At 39.4% G+C, this 18,226-nt stretch overlaps 4 protein-coding genes and 1 pseudogene across 8 annotated transcripts; 2 read left to right on the forward strand and 3 right to left on the reverse strand.

The window, feature by feature from the left end:
- Positions 1 to 65: 65 nt before the first annotated feature.
- Positions 66 to 2,347, forward strand: LOC121794874 (E3 ubiquitin-protein ligase RNF182-like). Its single transcript, XM_042193252.1, has 2 exons — positions 66 to 249; positions 1,334 to 2,347. The coding sequence occupies exon 2, from the start codon at positions 1,421 to 1,423 to the stop codon at positions 2,210 to 2,212; it is 792 nt and encodes a 263-aa protein (XP_042049186.1). The 5' UTR covers positions 66 to 249; positions 1,334 to 1,420; the 3' UTR covers positions 2,213 to 2,347.
- A 145-nt stretch (positions 2,348 to 2,492) lies between these two features.
- On the reverse strand, positions 2,493 to 4,261 carry LOC121794873 (radixin-like). Of its 2 annotated transcripts, none has more exons than XM_042193249.1 (6): positions 3,984 to 4,261; positions 3,829 to 3,914; positions 3,475 to 3,729; positions 3,046 to 3,388; positions 2,878 to 2,959; positions 2,493 to 2,792 (listed from the first exon to the last, which is right to left on the reverse strand). In XM_042193249.1, the coding sequence occupies exons 1-6, from the start codon at positions 4,007 to 4,009 to the stop codon at positions 2,598 to 2,600; spliced, it is 987 nt and encodes a 328-aa protein (XP_042049183.1). In that variant the 5' UTR covers positions 4,010 to 4,261; the 3' UTR covers positions 2,493 to 2,597. The 2 variants fall into 2 exon arrangements, with proteins under 2 accessions (XP_042049183.1, XP_042049184.1); XM_042193250.1 differs by having other exon boundaries at positions 2,493 to 2,789; positions 3,984 to 4,260.
- A 267-nt stretch (positions 4,262 to 4,528) lies between these two features.
- Positions 4,529 to 7,572, reverse strand: LOC121796547 (annotated as a pseudogene).
- Positions 7,573 to 8,435: 863 nt separating this feature from the next.
- On the forward strand, positions 8,436 to 12,162 carry LOC121794875 (pentatricopeptide repeat-containing protein At2g20540-like). Of its 4 annotated transcripts, none has more exons than XM_042193255.1 (3): positions 8,436 to 9,105; positions 9,400 to 10,933; positions 11,692 to 12,162. In XM_042193255.1, the coding sequence occupies exons 2-3, from the start codon at positions 9,413 to 9,415 to the stop codon at positions 11,791 to 11,793; spliced, it is 1,623 nt and encodes a 540-aa protein (XP_042049189.1). In that variant the 5' UTR covers positions 8,436 to 9,105; positions 9,400 to 9,412; the 3' UTR covers positions 11,794 to 12,162. The 4 variants fall into 4 exon arrangements, with proteins under 4 accessions (XP_042049189.1, XP_042049188.1, XP_042049187.1 ...); XM_042193253.1 differs by having other exon boundaries at positions 8,437 to 9,137; XM_042193254.1 differs by having other exon boundaries at positions 8,436 to 10,933.
- Positions 11,171 to 14,430, reverse strand: LOC121794876 (probable leucine-rich repeat receptor-like protein kinase At1g35710). The gene is made up of 11 exons (XM_042193257.1): positions 14,207 to 14,430; positions 13,534 to 13,687; positions 13,320 to 13,391; positions 13,147 to 13,218; positions 12,919 to 12,990; positions 12,676 to 12,819; positions 12,510 to 12,590; positions 12,353 to 12,424; positions 12,181 to 12,252; positions 11,477 to 11,548; positions 11,171 to 11,386 (listed from the first exon to the last, which is right to left on the reverse strand). The coding sequence occupies exons 1-11, from the start codon at positions 14,307 to 14,309 to the stop codon at positions 11,296 to 11,298; spliced, it is 1,005 nt and encodes a 334-aa protein (XP_042049191.1). The 5' UTR covers positions 14,310 to 14,430; the 3' UTR covers positions 11,171 to 11,295.
- Between the last annotated feature and the right edge of the window lie 3,796 nt (positions 14,431 to 18,226).

The following is an 18,226-nucleotide window of genomic DNA, read 5'->3' on the forward strand; positions in this document are numbered from 1 at the left end:
GACTATTTGGGCCAAGAATTCAAGCCCAAACAAAAAGATCTAAACTTCTCTGTACGACGCCGTTCCACCTGGCTGAAGGCAAGTGTTCTCACAATTTATTGTTCTCCAAAATAGAACACCACTCTCTCTCATCGGATCGCTTCTGCAATACAATACTCGTCGAAAATGATGAATTTCAGGCGTTATTCTCAAAATCCAGCTGCTCTATTCAAGCTCCACGTTTTCATGCAACACCTTTTCTAGATGAAGGTGATTTCTTTTTCAATTTTGGTTCTGTTTTGGGGGCGGCGCGCTTGGGGCGTGGCGGTGAATGACGGAGATGTATTGCATGTTACGATTGTAGCCTATATTCGTTACTTTAGCTGTTCATCGTCACTACCTCAATCTCGTATATAAAAATCATTTGTTTTCCGTGGTAATTTTTTTGAGCGGTTATAAAAAATGGCACTCTGGTCACGATGATGTAATTATGAAGGTCGCGTAGTTCTTCTTGATCTAAGATTTTATTAACATTCATTAGTTGATTTTCAATTTATCTGCTTATTGAATTCTGGTTGTAATAGGATTGGTTCTCGTCGTGATCATCACGATGTTGTTATAGCTGTGTGTTTTCACAATTTTGTTTCTTTTACTACCTTTTAATACTCAATCCTGCTTGACTGGTTGTGGTAGTTTACATTTTTCATTTTTGAGTGTCCACGTCTCCTTGAATTAGTTGAATGATTAATTTGTTGCTACTTGCGTCGGCTGGAAAAAGTGTTGTTAAAAAAATGTACTCCTACTTGAGTTCGCTCCAGGATGAGGGTTTTCCTCTATCCTTGGTATTTTTAAGCAGTGTGAATCGTGATTTGCAATTGTTGTGTGTCGACTCTCAATTAGTTGATATTGCCGAAAGAAGTGTTAAATTTATGGTTTTCAGAGGTGCGATTCACAAGGAGAAACATGGGTTCATTTGAAAGACTCCTTGGATTTTGGAGTGGACTTGCTAGTTGAACGTTAGAGATAGATGCTTCATGCATCTAATGAGTGCTGCAGTCTCCTGAATTTGTGGGCTTGTTAACCCTCTCTTCCTTAGAAGATTAAAAATTTAGAAGCAAGTTCCTAAATTTTTTGAGGTCTCTACTCTAGAAAGATTAGATATGACGAAAAAATTTAGTAGCAAGTTCCAAAATATTTTATGTCTCTGCATATAGTGTATATAAAGACATTGATAGAAGTTCTATTTTTTTGATAAATCTAGTAGTGTCCTATTAGTAACTGAACTGATATCTGATTGATATTTGTAGATAACCATCTAATCACCTGTTGTTTTGATTCATGCCCGATTTTTTAGCAAGTACCAGAACATGAAAGACTCAACGAGTCTTTTCTGCTATAAGGCTCAAACAGCATAGCTTTGTCACATTTTCTGGAATCCATCATGTGGAAATCTATATCACATACCATTCGGGGATTTAGGCAAAAGAAAAACATTGCTGAGCTAGTCAGGGTTTGCCATGAAGCATCAGATGATGAGATCTCTTCGAACTCTAGCACTGAAGAAGGGCTGGAATGCCCAATCTGTTGGGAATCATTCAATATTGTTGAGAACGTGCCTTATGTTTTATGGTGCGGCCACAGCCTCTGTAAGAATTGCATCATGGGGCTTCGTTTGGCTACTCTGAAGTTTTCCCCGCATCTGATCCAGATTCCCTTTTTTGTTTCCTGTCCATGGTGCAATTTCCTGACATTCCGTCTCCTTTACAAGGGTAGTCTTAGATTCCCAAGCAAGAACTTCTTCATACTGTGGATGGTGGAAAGCAGAAATGGTGAGAGGGTGAAGACACTTTCGTCCATCTGTAGAGACCGTCAACAAATATGGTCCCAAAGGTGCCCTTCAGCTACCAGTAATAACTTTTCTGATGCCACCAGCAGGACATTGCATCGTCTTGGTCATTCAAGCTACAGATATAATCACAGCCGCTACAGTGATATATTCACTGATGAAAGGCTCCAGATGTCACTCCACAAATCCCTCGACTTCTTCATTAGAGTGATGGCCAAGTTTCCACTGGTTCTTCTACTCATGATCGTCACATTTGCATTACCTGTGAGTGCTGTCATCCTAATGCTCTACTTGGCAATAACAATTCTCTTTGCGGTTCCAGCCTTCTTGGTTCTGTATTTTGCATATCCCCTGCTGGATTGGCTGGGACGAGAGATGAGAACTTAGAACAATATTATTCTATTAAAATGTTTCATTGTTTTAGTCCATGATAGACTGGTTCTGGTTGTAGGGCAAGATATGTTGTACATGGTTCTAAAACTTTGTCCTTGTTGATGATGAAAATGTTGATTAGTTTATAAATGTTTATTGTTTGACTTTTGAGACTCACGTTGTGTTTTTCTACCAAATGCGGATGTTGGTTTTCGAGTTTGAGTAATTCTGTTTATTAGTATTACTATGTTTTTCAGAGTTTCTTTAACTGTAAGATGCAATATATAGAGTTCCATTTTTCGGGGCACATTTGATCCGTTGCAAATTAGAAACACAAAGGAATCTGTTTATGTTACAAATCATACAAATTTACAATTTTCTAAGTCCATCTTGACGAAATTCAAAAGCACAAACAAGTTGCTGGAATTTTTCCTGTTGCTCTGATTTTATTGGCCTTCTCCTTCACCTTGAGCTCCTCGATCCGGCGATTCTCCTCTGCCTGTGATCGGGCTCCGCTCGCGATCCCTGTAATTCTTGATATCTCACTGTCGTATTTCTTGATGGCTTTTGCTTTACTCTTGTCTAATTCAGCCTGCTAAATTTTGTTATCTTGATTGTGAGCTTTGAAATCATCTTTACCTAATATAATGTTTAGATTCAAGTGGACTAATGAAAAGAACCTCTATGCCTTCTATCTTGCGTTTAGCCTTCTTCTTCTTCTTCATCTCCCAGTTATCAATCGTGGCCCTCAGCTTGTCAAACCTGCAAATTCTCATGTGTTATATTGGGAGCTCAGAGAAAGGTATAAACTCTCTCTCTTTCTCTCATCATATACACATAAGTCGTACCGTTCTCTAATACTTGCCATCTCCTCTTTCTCCCATGCAGCTGCTGCAGAGTCTGCTGGTCCAGGTTTTCTTGCAATTGGAGGCAGAGGTGGAGGTGGAGGTGGAGGTGGAGGAGACTTTAGCGGTTTTCTGCTATCAGCCACACTTAACTGCTTATCTTCAAAAGTTGGAGGCTGTCTCAGCGATGGAGCTCGCTCAGGGTCTTTCTGTAGTGGTAACTTTTCACCTTTGTTGTTGCTAATTTCATCAAGATCAGCAAAGCTTATTTTCCTGGTTGGTTTCTTCTCGGGCAACCTATTACTCGTCGTACCCTCATCCTTAAAACTTGTCCTTGGAGTTCCATCTAATGTCACAACAACCGATCCATCACTATCAGAGGTGAAGACAAAAAAAAGCAATGAGAAAATTGGAAGGTAATAAGATTTTCACCGAAGGACTTGAGTGCACTTTTGAGCTGTCCAGGCTTTTCTTCTCTTTCATCAACTCTACTCTTTGTCTTGCTCAAAGAGTTGTTCTGGTCATAATCTCTCTCCTTTTTGTCCCGCAAGCTTGATTCTTCGAGAGAGTGGATAGCATAAGCTGCTGCAGCAATAGCAGTAGGGTATTCTGAGCTGCTGAAATCATACTCCCAACTCATTTGTCTGGATAACTGTTTCTTGATCCACCCTTGGCTTCTCTTCTTCTCTGCAACAAGTAAAAACTTCCCATTACCACATTTCAAAGAAGGAAAAAGCCTATTCATCATATGATCTTGCATATACATATATATATATATATATATACCTCGGAAGGATTGTGTTTTTTGAGGTGGGACTTTCCTGTCTGCTGTGCTGCTGTTTTTATCCTCTTTACTACCTCCAAATCTTGATCTGGGAAAAAGTCAAGCAAATGTAAGGAAATATGAACTTTTTGTAGGTCCCAGATTTCAACATCTTTACCTTGTTTGCTTAATCAAGCTTTCCATTCCTGTGAAGAAAGGCTGCTCCAAAATCTACGTTGTGAAGTATTGTGAGGTTGTGCTATTCCCATGAGGTTTTGATGCTTATTTGAAGGAGCAGTACATGAAGGGGAAACTTTCTGTAGTTTTATGTGATAGGCTGTGAAGAATTGGGTGTCAAGCAACCTGGGATTTCAGATATGCTTTGCATCCAACAACTGATTTTGAATATTCTAAGACATGAAAGGTAAACATGCTTTTCTTGTCATTAAAGAATAAAGGTCACTTTTTTTTTATGTGAGGGTTCTATGTCAGATTTGGAGCAACTGTTTTCACAAGTTATACCCCATGAGAAGATTCTCCTTTTTCTTCCCATAATCCCATTAGTTTTTTTATTGAATTGTAAATAAAATGAAAGACAAATTAGACTTAAAAAGGAACTAACTAAAACTTAACTAAACAATAATATGTCCATGACAAAATTCTAAAAGAAAATAACAAAGAGCTAAAACTAAAAGCTGCAGCAAAAGATGAACCAAACAATTTCTATGCACAGGCAGGTGCCCTAAACCCTCTCAGCGTAGCAAAAACTATGGAATCCGGCGCAACAGCGATGGGCTGCAAAGCATCAACAACCACCGGATTGATATCCGGAATATCATCCGATTTCGTAAGCTTCAACGACGTTCCATTCAGCAGCACCACATCACTCAGAATGTTGCCATTTTCAGGCGTCAGATGATACTCCTCTCTCACACCCAAACCCTCATTTCCATTTTCATTTTCATTCATCAACTCCGATTCTTGAGGGTACAAGTTCAGATCATTCACTACAGACGCTTCAAACTTTGTCGAATTCGACATGTTGATTAGCAACACAGAGATTCCCTTCTCAAAACACACACAATATTTTTATTTCAAGAAATACATGAAAAACTGAGGTGGTGATGAAATTAGGGTAAAGTGTTACAGTTTTCTTGGAGCAATGGGCGTAAGCACGTAGATAAGGCGAGCCTCCGTGAGTTGCACCGAGCACCTTCTTTCCCATCAGCCTGCAAATCCAAAAATGGTGTCAAAAACTATAATCAGGTCAATATTCATAAACACATGGAGTAACATATTTGTGTGTGTGTGTGTTTATACTAACCCATAGTAATCTGGATTAGGAATAAACGTCGTCGTATTCAAGAGTGCGTAGTTCCCTCCAATCAATGCTTGTCTTCAGAAAACCTTGTGATTGAATGTGTATGTCATGCCTAATTGATCCAAATACCTACATTCATTGCTCAGATAAAATCATACATGTATACATTACATAAGCATTTTCACACTCATATACATACCAGAATCCATTAACAAATGCGTGAGAGACGGTTCTTCCGCCGCTCTTGTATGCACCGCCGGATTCCCCAACCCAAGCCCCGGCCCACGGCCCATACAGCTCGGCCGAGGTCGACACACTCTTGTAGGTCTCTGCTACTTTATCAAGAAGTAAGGATCTTGAATCTTGTTTATCAAAGTTGGATCAACACCTATAGTAGTGAAAGATTAGTCTAAGAAGTTATTTGAATACCATTATACTGTAATATATAGAAAAAGGCTAGAATTTAATGGTAAAAATGTTACCTGCGCCGAGGTTGTAGATATGGTGAGTTAGGCCATCGACAACGTTGGGGCCGGATGTCTGAAGGAAGGTCTTGAACCATTCCTCGCCGTAGAATCCGGCCGGATCCAAGAGCTTCGGGCTGGTGGTAGGGTTAGGGTACAATCTCTTGATCATTTTCTTGAGAGTAATCATGTCCTTGCCGTATGGCTTTGCCTCCACTCTCACCGACACCCCGCTCCCACATAGCTCGTTTCCTAGAATCACGTATTGTTAGTGGAAAATAGGTCCGTCTATATAAAAAAGTTAACTTTCTTACCAAGTTCATAAGAATCAATCTTGTAGCCTTTCGAAGCAGTATACTCCATCAAGTCATAGGCATTTCTGTGATCCCATTTGCCGACCATGAGCGGCATGGATTTATCATCAGAATCCGGCATCTTCTTCCCGGCCTCATCATCTGGCTCCGCCCTCTTCCTTCCAGCCTCCGCGTTCAAGTTAAACATAACATGAGCGCTGCGAGAAACATGTCTCGATAAACATTCAAAATTCATAGCCATTGGAGAATTGTTACTACTGATGTTTGTTTGTACCCCGTTTGGTTGAACAAATTGTTCAAGCGATCCCATCCTATATAACACCGATACGCCACCCTGTTGCCGTATCACGTATCGAATACGTATCCGATACCGATACGCGACGGATACACCGTCGATACGTATCCTGGGCGTATCCGCGAGCTGGGCCGTATTGGGCCGGGAAACCTCAGATTCGATACGTATCCTTCGGCGTATCCGCGAGCTGGGCCGTATTGGGCCTTCATCCTCCTCTATCTGCAAAGATCTGAGGTTCTCCTCTTCGAAATCAACGTCCATCTCTGTCGAAGAACTTCGCAACTTTCAATTTACGAACTTCAATCCGATTTGGGAACAAAATTGACAGTTAATCGGATATGAAGAAGAAGAAGAAGAAGAAGAAGAAAGGGGAGGCGCCGCTATTGCCTCAACTAGGGATTGAAGAAAATTGGAAATGGGAGAATGAATTGGGCAAGAAGTAGTCACGATGGAAAAGGAGTATATTTGGGGCTCATTTTTTGGGCCAATTTATTACTCCATTAACTTTGTCTAATTTTGTAACTATAAATAAATATTTTGATCAATATTATTGGTAATATGGATAAGTATAACCAAAAAATCGATGTGGTGTAATCGACCATAAAAGAAATTGACTTTAGCTTTTAATATTTTGTAATTTTATTATTTTTATTTGTATAATAACATTAGAATATCTATTTTGTAATTTATTATGCACTATTATTATTTATTAAAAAAATAGTTAAAACGTATCCGCGTATCGGGTTGTTTGGGAAAGAGCCGTATCCGCGTATCCGTATCCTTCGGATACTGATACGCGTATCCGTATCCGTGCCGCATAGATCCCATCTTTCCATTGACAGACAGCCTCGTGAGAATCCAAACAGACCTTCATGCTTAAGCTTGAATTGTGGGCACTTTTTGTTATGTTTTCCAACTTTGTAGACGACCTGATCTTGCAATGAACCTCCAACTCTGATTCTAAGAGATTTGAATGCTGCACCATACCATTTTATTTGCATAAATATAACCAAATCAATGTACACAATGTGATAAACTAAACTAACTAACCCTTGATTGCATTTGCAAGAATCTCGTTGTCCAAATCCTGCAATGAAAAAAGAAGGTAAAGAACTAAGTATTAACATTTTTGTTGATTAAAACCTGAATTTGGAAGTAATTTACCAGATTAAGAATGCCTGCATTTTCCCAAGGGCACTGATTGTAGTCACATTTGTTGTGAGGCCACCAATCTAATGTTGCACAAATGAAGTTTTCATCAGTTTTGGTTATGGATGTGACACTTTTAACCATCACCTTCACTTCTTCTGCATAACTTCAAAACACATAAACAATGAAACAATAATGCTGAAAATTATCACTTTAGACCCCATTCTCTCTCTTTTTTCTTCTGTGTGTGTGTCTCGGATAGAAGAGTGATTGCATCTCTTTATAGTGCAAAATAGATATGTGGATAAGGATAAATGATTTGTTGCTGTATATTCCCCAGATTTGAAGACTGAAGAGGCTATCCATTTTGTAAATTAATTGCTTAAAATCAAGCATGCAAGTGTGTTTATCCTATTTTTAAGGGCTGATTAATCTTTTATGAATAAATTCAGATCGAGTTCATCTGATCCGATCTTTAATTAATTTTCTAATAAGCGTTTATGAAATTCGATACAGTAATTAATCAATACATATCTGGATAATGCAATGAATTTGCTTCTTTTCCTTAGTAGTTGTTGCATTAAAGATTCTTGACCAAAATTTTTGAAGGAAGCCTTTTGTACCAGTGCTATCTTTATTTTTATTTTTTTGTATTCTGATTATGTAATTTCATGCAAATCATCTGAAATTCCTATGATACTACATATGTGTCAGAAATAAAATTAGTCTTCTATCTACTAGATTTGATAGCGTGTATCAATATTCTTATTATATTATACAACAATCTCGCATTATCTATATATTCATGGTCAATTTCTAATATTGATACACCAATCATATCAAACAAAAATTCTTGTTTTTTGCAATAAATATCAAACAAATATTTAGACACCAATATTTGGATAACATGGAATATTCAACGCTAATATGTAAGTTCCCGTCAATCAATATTGGTAAATGGGAAACATCCTTTCGTTAAAAATTAAAATTAAATACTTAATTAAATTATGAAGTTTTAATTTTTCAAAATTGTGTTAACCATGATTCTATTGGTTTTTGGTAGGGCTGGGAATTCGGTCATCAGTTAGTCGGTTAACCGATAACCGAACCGAAAAAATCGGTTCTCGGTTAACCGATAATCGATTTTTTCGATTATCGGTTCGGTTTCGGTTCCCGTCTGAAGGTCACGATCGGTTCTTGGCTCGGTCGGTTATAACCGTAAAGAACTGATTGGGCTTAGCTGATTTAATTTAATTTAATTATTTAAAACTGGCCCAAAGACTAATTTTAATTTTGAGCCCAAGTTACATGAAGCCCAAACTTGATAAAACAATTACACAAACCCTTTCTCCCACAGTCCCACTCTCTGAGCTTCCCTCCCACACGCCACAGTCCACACCCGCCGCGCCACACTCTCCCTCTCCTTCTTCCCACCGGCCGGCGACCACCGGCCGGCGACTCCTTCCCAGCAGCGGCTTCTCCAGCACCAGCACTCCTTCCCAACAGCGGCGATGACTCCCTCCCAGCACCAGCAGCGGCTCCTTCTTCCCAGCGGCTGGCGACTCCTCCCCACCGGCCGGCGACTCCTTCCCTTCCCAGCAGCCTGCGGCAGTTCCTATCTGTTAGAACCGAATCGAATCGTGTAAAATCGGTTCCTAACCGAACCGATTCCTTCTCGTTTTCGGAAAATTAGGGAGTCGGTTAACTGACTTTTCGGTTCGGTTAGAACCGAACCGATTCCCAGCCCTTTCATTTTGGTGAGACGCAAAATGCTTTTACATTAAATAAGGTATTTTTATTTTAATAATATTATTTTAAATGGTAAATCAAAAGACTTCTAAAAAGGACATTTTTATTGTTTCGTAACATGACTCGAACCAGACGTATAATAAGATAAAAGAATAGCATCTTATAACTATTAAACTTTGCTTACAAATTAATATTTAATGAAATATCATTTTATTTTATTTTAAATCTAGATTAATTATTTTTATAATCCAAATTTATGTTTTAATTGACTCACACAAGACTATATTGGCAACATTGCACAGTTTTACTCAGCAAATGAGCAGCAGATGCCTTCACCTCTTAGAAAAATGCAAGAGCTTAACGCAGTTAAAGCAAGCTCACGCATTGGCCGTCACATGCGGCCTCGCCACCAACACCTTCGCTCTCAGCAGAATGTTGGCTTTCTGCTCAAACCCTTCCCATGGCGCTCTCGACTACGGCCACAAAATCTTCAATCAGATCGAAAATCCCACAATTTGCATATGCAACACCATGATCAAAGGCTTCCTGCTCAAAGACGAGAGCTTTAGAGCCTTACAAGTGCACAGATTGATTTTGAGACATGGTTTGCTCCCCGATAATTACACGCTTCCTTACACCTTGAAAGCTTGCGCAAACATGAAAAGTTTGAATCTTGGAGGATCGGTTCATGGGCAATCGCTGAAACTAGGTTTCCCGTCCGATAATTTCGTGGGAAACTCTTTGATTGCGATGTATTCTGCTGTGGGAGAAATGGGCGCGGCGAGGCTTGTTTTCGAGGAGATTTCTTTGAAATGTGTTGTTTCTTGGACAGTTTTGATTTCAGGGTATGCTAAAAGAGGCGATGTTTATTCGGCAAGATTGATTTTTGATGAAGCCCCTTTGAAGGATAGGGGGATTTGGGGTGCAATGATTGCTGGGTATGTACAAAACAACTGTTTTAAGGAAGGTTTGAAGCTGTTTAGGTTGATGCAGTTGAGTGGGATTAAGCCTGATGAGGCTAGTCTTGTTAGCGTGCTTTGTGCTTGTGCTCATTTAGGATGTCTCGAGATTGGGAAATGGATTCATAGATATGTGGAGAAGGTTGGAATGTCACTGGGATTGAAACTGGGCACTGCTTTAATCGACATGTATTCGAAATGTGGATGCTTGGAGTTGGCTGAGAAGGTGTTTGATGAAATGCCTAAGAGAGATGTGATTTGCTGGAACACTGTGATTTCAGGCTATGCTATGAACGGCGATGGAGGGAGTGCTGTTAAGACGTTTGACGAAATGCGGAGGCTAGGGGTGGAGCCGGATAGTGTGACGTTCATCTCGCTGTTCGCGGCTTGTAGCTACTCCAACATGGCAGACGAAGGGCTACGTTTGCTGCATGAGATGGCCAATGTTTGCAAGATCGAGCCGGGGCCCGAGCACTACGGGTGCATAGTCGATCTCCTCACGAGGGCGAGGCTCATTGAGGAAGCTAACGCTATACTTCAGAGAATGGCAGTTATGGGCTCGTCCTCCGAGGAAGCTATAGCGTGGAGGGCCCTGCTCAGCGGTTGCTGCAGCCATGGGCGTGTTGATTTGGCTGAGGCTGCTGCTGAGAGGCTTGTGGAGTTGGAGAGGCATAGCGGGGCATACGTCTTGCTGGCGAACGCATATGCAGCTGCTGGGAGGCACGACGAGGCAAGGAGGATTAGGAAAACAATGAGAAGGAGAGGAGTAGAGAAGACACCAGGATGTAGCTCGGTGGAGATTGACAGTACCGTTCATGAGTTTGTTGCTGGGGAGAAGACACATTCGAGAATGGACGAGATATCTGCAATTCTTGAGGTCATCAAAATACATTTAGAGATTGACTCAAGTTTTGTTTCAAGTGTAAGCTTATGAAATGTTTGATTGATATATCGATATAAAGTGAGACTGAGTAGATAATATTAACTTATGACTAATGAGAAAATTACTATTTGAACTGCAAAAAGAAGTGTAATATCTATGCACAGTTGAGAGGTAACATAGAACCGCACTCCCTCCCATATGATGCTTTTAATTTGGATAGATACACATATGTTAACATAAATAATTTTGAATCAATTCTTCTGAAGCAGGGTATGGATTCGTACGATTACAACGGAAAAATTAATAAATACTAGTAGTAAAAATCATACTAGCCAAAACTTAGGGCGATTCATCTCCTAAACCAGAAACTCTGAATCAGCAAGCTCCAAAACTTTGTGTTTGCCAATCGGTTTCACGCCTGGTCGGAATGAATTTCCTTCAATGTACCTGTAACAAGAGAATTGAATAAGTAACAACAAAAAGACTTGACATTGTTTGGAACATACTCTGCAGAAGTTGAATCTATGCAGAACTTACATTTCTTTCAAAAATGGGTGCTTGTAGAAGGTATCAGGTATCCTCCCAGTAAATTGGTTGTGATCCAAGTACCTGAATCAATGATTCATTAGATAATTCAAACACTTGAGAAGCAGAAAAAAATGTTTTTTTTTTTTAATTTAAAAGTGAGTGTTTCCTTTTCTCATATATATAACAAGTCATTCATCTGAAGGATTAAGGTACAATTACTGCAGATAGGGCATGCGAATTGGGATATTCTATGCCTGACGGAGGAGCCCAATAAACAGAGGAAGGGGGTGATCAGCTACATCTGCTGTATATTTAATGCAGACTGAAGGATGATTTGAGAGATGCTAGAGAGGGAGAACAAGGGGAAGATTAATGTACACAGTAGAGTTGATTAGTAAAATTAGGTAGGTTGCCCATCCCTGTGTTCCTATATGCTGTGGAGTCAATTTGTAAAGGTAGTTTGAGATATCCCTTCGTTCTTCTTCTATTCATTTTACTTTTTATATTTTCTGTTTCTTAAAAAAAAGAAAAGAAAGGATTCGTGCATAATGAAGTCACATCAACAATTATATATAGTTGAGTCACCATATGGTCAATCCAGACAAGTCATACAAGCACATTCTTTCCGCTTCATGTAAAAGATAAATTACTAACTGGATGTAGATAAGGTATGTGGGTAAGTCAACATAAGAAAAACTAATAAACACACTTACAAGTAGGTTAATCGAGGAATATGAGCAACCCCAAATGGTATAACTCCAGACATTTTGTTGTAGGATAAATATCTGGATTGGATAAGATCATTAGCTTGCATACATAATAGTTTAAAATACTCCTAAAACACAATATTATGTAAGATACTGCTTAGCAGAGTTTAAAACTTACAAGATCTCCAAATTTGTCAAATTAGCAAGCTGTGATGGAACTCCTCCAGTAAGGTAATTATTATTTAGATATCTGCATTATCACATGGACCATCAATGACTGCCTTGGGATAATAAATATAGCAGAAACTACCAAACAGCTAACTAGTGAAGCATACAAATTACGAAGAGCTGGGAAGCATCCTTCAATACGAATAAGTTCCCTTATGGTCCCAACCAAGTGATTGTTACCAACATCCCTGTGAAACATTGAACATAAGCAGCTGCATTGAAAAGAATAGATGTAGGATACGTTAGAATGTAGGTGGTAATGTGGTATCTTACAAGTGCCGCAAGTTTGTTAAGGTTCCCAATTCAGGAGGAATTCTCCCAATCAAACGATTTTCATGCAGTTGAAGATAACGCAGTTGTGGAAGATTTGCAAGCTCCTTTGGGATTTCACCTTTGAAATTATTAAAGCTCAGATAGCTGCAGGGTAAAAAAAATGCATGAACAATTTTGTAAAACAAAGTTTAAAAAAAACAATCAAACAGAAATTAATAACCTGAAAGCAGAATAATCACTTACAGATGGGTCAGCTGTTTTAGTTCACCAATTTCAGGAGGAATAGAATCTTGGAGTTTATTCCACCTCAAATTACTGATAAAAACGATAACAAAACAAGTAAAACCCTCAGAAACAGGAAAAAGGCATGAAATTCGGGGGAGGGAGGTGAAGAGTGAATGATTAGAAGTACAGGATTGAGATATAAATAGAAAGCTTTTTGTTCATCTATGTGACAGTAAAAGAGTTTACAGAATCTTGAGGTGCTTCAGTCGTCCAATTTGAGACGGAATTGGTCCTGTGAGCTTGTTGTTGTGAAGATCCCTAACAAACAAAACATTTTAGAAATGCCAAGATAGCAAGGAAGTAAATAGCAGTTGTTTTATAAGAATATTTAATGAATTGCTTGGCTGGAACAAACATACAGCCTAGTAAGATCCATCAGATTGGTGACCGCAAGAGGAAAAGGACCAACGATAGAAACTGCATACACTTCCCTGCAAGGTAAATGTGGGAAAATAACTAAGAATGCAAAGTACCACAATCCAATAATGAGAAGAATGTGTTGCCTAATATAGTTGAAAAACAGGTGCACAAATTGATAAAGTTCACTGGTAAGAAGAGGAGGCTAAAACTCACAATTCAGTAACAACCCGATAGTCGCTACCACTCACAGGGGAACACGTGACCCCAGACCAAGCAGGCAAATCGCCATCTCCACAGGGATCGTCTCCAACCCAAGCATACACCACTCTCCATCCAAGTGATGCCTTTATTTCATTTAATGCCTTCACTGTCATTAGCAGAGTCTTATTAACAAAGAAAAAACACATACTCTGCTCAGCATACATATCTAATCACATATCATAACAGCACATTCCTCAAAATTCACAGTTGTTCCAGTGCCCGAAAAATATTACTCATCCTTGAGATGTGAGATCCCAACACTTGTACTAGTAAGCAGAAGCCAATAAAAATCGTTCCTAATGCTAGAATTCTACCAGATTTAACCTAATAGAGCTCCACGAAACAATAATGTTAACAGTAACACTGAAGAAAACATCTACTTGTTAAACCAACTTCACATCCAACAAAATCACACTAATCAAACTTCCGACTACAAAAAAATTAACCGCATCATGAAAATTAAGAAGTATTATCAGCATAAAAACCATAACCTAATCCGACCGATCACACACGACCTCCATAACTTCCCAACGTAACCTAAAACTCTCTCAACTGAGGAAATCATCTTCTCCGAACCAATCAACTACAATTACAGAGAGAAAAATGAGTGGATCGAGGAAATTACCGTCTCGCTTAAGCGTTTTGCATAGCACGGCGTCGTTCAGTAGCAACAAAACCACGATGAGGAGATGGAGAATTGAAGAAATTAAACGGAAACAATTTGCCATTGCCGATTAGCTTCTCTGCCGGCGATCCAGATTACATTCAGTGCTGCACTGTGGGTGAAGTAGTCGGGTTGGAGACGCCGCGTGAAATCAGTTGATCTCGTCAGTGGTTTTTTTTATCTCTTTTAATAATTTTGATTGTTTAAAATTTAAATGCAGTATTTTTTTTTCGGAAAAGAAAGTAAATAAAAATAAATACTACTCCTACGACTTCATTCAATAACAATTCATTAATTCAAGTCCGCTTACGACACAAAGATTTTCAGAAATAATATGAATTAAAAAAATTAGTAGAAAATTGATTTTAATAGATTAATTTTATAGTAATAATTGACAAAAACGTAGATGTCTTGTGCGCATCTTTACCCGAGGCGGCTCCATTCCTCCTTCTCTTGTCCCTCCCCCCCTTTTGTCAATTATTAAATGAGTAGAAATTTAAAGATCAGTGATCTCATATTAGGCCAATGATAGACTAGGTTTATTGCTTTTTTTTGAGGTCTTATTGCTTGGGCTTGGGGAGAAATATTTATATACCTGCAAAAGATATGTGCATTTTTGTTGCTGCGTAGGTAGACATCACCAAACCGAACCACACCGGCTGAACCGGCCCGGAACCGTCACCGGCGGTTCGAACCGTGACCGGAACGGCCGGTTCAGGTTTCAATTCTAGGTGAACCGTAACCGGCGGTTTCGCCGGAACTGCCGGTTCGGCGGTTCCCGACAACTTTTCAGGCCTATTTTCGACCTAACCATAGGCCTTTCAGAAACCGCCGGTTTTTGTCAGAAAACCGTTGACGAAACCGGCGGTTTCCACCGAAAAACCGGCGGTTTACGCGTGAAACCGGCGGTTCTGCCGGATTTTCAAATTTTCAAAATTTGAATTTTTTTTTTAAATTTAATCACAATTTTCCCCTATAAATACCCCCTCATCTTCATTTCTACTCATCTCATTCTTGTGTTAATAAGAATTTCTCTTCTCAATCTCAATTTCTCTCTTCTCCATCCTCATTCTCTCAAGTTATTTATGTTATTTGCGCTCATAATTTACTCACGTTGTTCACGTTATCATCTTCACACAATCACACTATTCTCTATTCTTCACTTTCAATTTTCATAAATATCAGGTCTTCATCTCGTCGTGGTGGTGATCGGGGCAAGGGAATTGCCGAAGATCAAAGTGATACTCGTCGTCGACGTGCCCCTACTAGAGCACAAGTTGCGGAGGAGGTGGGAAGGCGAGCCGCTCTTCTAGCTCAAGTAAGTTCTAATATGTTTTAGTTTTTTTGTTAATTCATTTTTATTAAATTTATAATTTTATTTTTCATCATCTATGTGTCTATGTGTTTTATTTTTGTGTTAGTATTTTTACTTAGTTGTATAATTTTCGTAGGAGGAAGAAGATCGAAATGCGGCCTTGTTACTTGCCCTCGCCGCCGACGACGACCAACAAGGGGGGCATTCACATTCGGCTTCACGTTTCGAGTACGATGTGAATCTATCGTCGGACGAAGGCGATGATGGATCTCATCAATTCCCCCCTTCTAGCACCGGCCAAGTAGGCGAAAATGATGATGAGGAGGCCGATGCTCCTCCTCCTTCCGCAGGACGACAAAAGAAGAAGATGCCTCCCAAGTTGAAATCTGATATTTTCACCAAACATTACAAGAAGGTCCCGGTGGTAATTTCAAATCCTAATGATCCAACCACTACCGTGGAGACAAGTGAGTTCAAAGCATACTGCAACTATTACGATAAAGTCTATCCATTTGGAACCGATGGGGGATATGGTACTCTCCATCGCCATTTGAAGTCAAAACACCCCGTGGAATATGGGCATACTAAGTCCCAAAACCAAATAAACTTCCCCTCCGGCTCATTGTCTCAAACAGGTACGCCTCTATTTAAATATGACCCCAAAAATGTTACCGATGCTATGGTAAGATGGGCGGCAATGAAACATTTGCCGTTCAATTTTTTTAATGACAAAAAATATGAAGTTACTATGCAAACCGCTTTTAATGTTGCTACAAAAAGAATTCCCCCCTCTACTGCTCAAAGATCTAACAACCGTCAGTTTTTTGACAAAAAAAGAGAGGTTGGAAAATTTCTATCCACCTTGGGGCACAAAGTTAATATTTGCTCCGATGTGTGGACGGATTCTTTCCAACAAATTCTTTCATGGGAATTTCATGTCATTTTATAGACAATAGTTGGTCTTTAAATAAACGTCGTTTAATTGATTTTAGACAATTTCCTTCCCCACACACCGCACAAGCAATTACATCTCTAATTATTCAAGTTTTGAATGAGTATGAGTTATGCAACAAGATATTTTCGGTTGGTTTTGATAACGCAACCGCTAACACCGCAAGTATATCCGATTTAATTGTGGCTTGCTCCCCGGTGATAAGTGGTAAGTATTTTCACCAACGATGTATTTGTCATATTTTAAACTTATGTGTACAAGATGTTTTGTCTTTATGGCAAAGACATATTCAACCTATTACTACAGCTGTATCCTTGATTCACTGGAAGCCTCAAATTGGCAAGGCGTGGAAGAAGTATTGCCACTCGAAGAAAATAAGGTACACAACTTTTACTTTAGACGTGTCTACTAGATGGAACTCTACATATGATATGTTGCATTCTACATTAGAGCATATAGAATATTTGGTTGATTTTTATAGAACTTACCATGTTGATGATTTATATCTAACATCTTCTTGTTGGGATCAAAGCATGAGCTTATTTAAATTATTCAAAGGTTTTCGAAATGCCACTGTTGAGTTATCGGGTGTGAATTATTGCACATCCGTTCGTGTTTTAGAACATTGCATGATCATATCACTTGGTTTTAAAACTGCAATGAAAAATTCCACACACAATCTTAAGTTAATGTGTGTTTTATATTACCTGGTTGAAAAATGGCTCAAGTATTTCAACGAGATCCCAACTGTTTTTTTGTTTACCAAAGTTTTGGATCCAAAGTGGAAACTATTTGGTACTTTCAAAATTTTAGAATTTTATTACAACAATTTGGCTTCTATTGATCTTGAACCACTCCGAGCTTTGCAAACTGACGAGGACGGCGACAACTACATAAACCTAGCCCAATCATTCCAAATAAACCTCCCCCACCTCCCAAGCCTCCAAAGAAGTTTTGAGTTCGACTTGCGGGCTCTCTTTCACGATTACGAAGCCAAGTACAACACTACCCACCAAGTGAGACCTAGACCCCCCGTCAAACACATAACTTTGGCTTCTTCCAAGTTGATGACCCCGACGCCCAATCCCAATTGGCGGACCTATACGGCTTCAGCAGCGGAGGAAGAACGGCAAATTCGACAAGTGAGTTAGATTTATATTTTGACTCACACTTTTCATTCAATGAGGAAGAAGGAGGTCCCGTTCCCCCAACAAATCGACGTCCTAGATTGGTGGGGATCACACGAGAAAGATTTTCCCATCCTTGCATCAATGGCCAAGGAGATCTTTTCAGTTCCGGCTTCCACTGTCGCCGTCGAGTCCGCCTTTAGTGTTGGAGGCAACGTCTTGGACGACAGAAGAAGTAGACTCACCGGGCAAAATATGGAAGCCACCATGTTACTTGATGATTGGTGCTCCGCCGAAATTAGAGACCAAGAACAGGATTGGGACAATCAAGTAGTACAACCCGACCAAGACTACTTCCCCGACGAAGAAGAGTATGCGCCAATTCCTCCGATCAAGCCAAAAAGGTAAGCAAGGTAAGAGAACTACGTGGACTTTGATTCGAAAATGCAATTGAGCATTTATGATACGTAGGCATCTCAACTTAAATTTTAAATTTAAGTTGAGCTCGAGTCCTTTTCCTTTATTTATTTTTCTCCCCTTTGTTTCGAATATGTAATTTGTAAATTGTAATCAAGACTTTGAGTCTT

The sequence above is a fragment of the Salvia splendens genome, chromosome 3, assembly GCF_004379255.2.
Source record: "Salvia splendens isolate huo1 chromosome 3, SspV2, whole genome shotgun sequence".
NCBI lineage: Eukaryota > Viridiplantae > Streptophyta > Magnoliopsida > Lamiales > Lamiaceae > Salvia > Salvia splendens.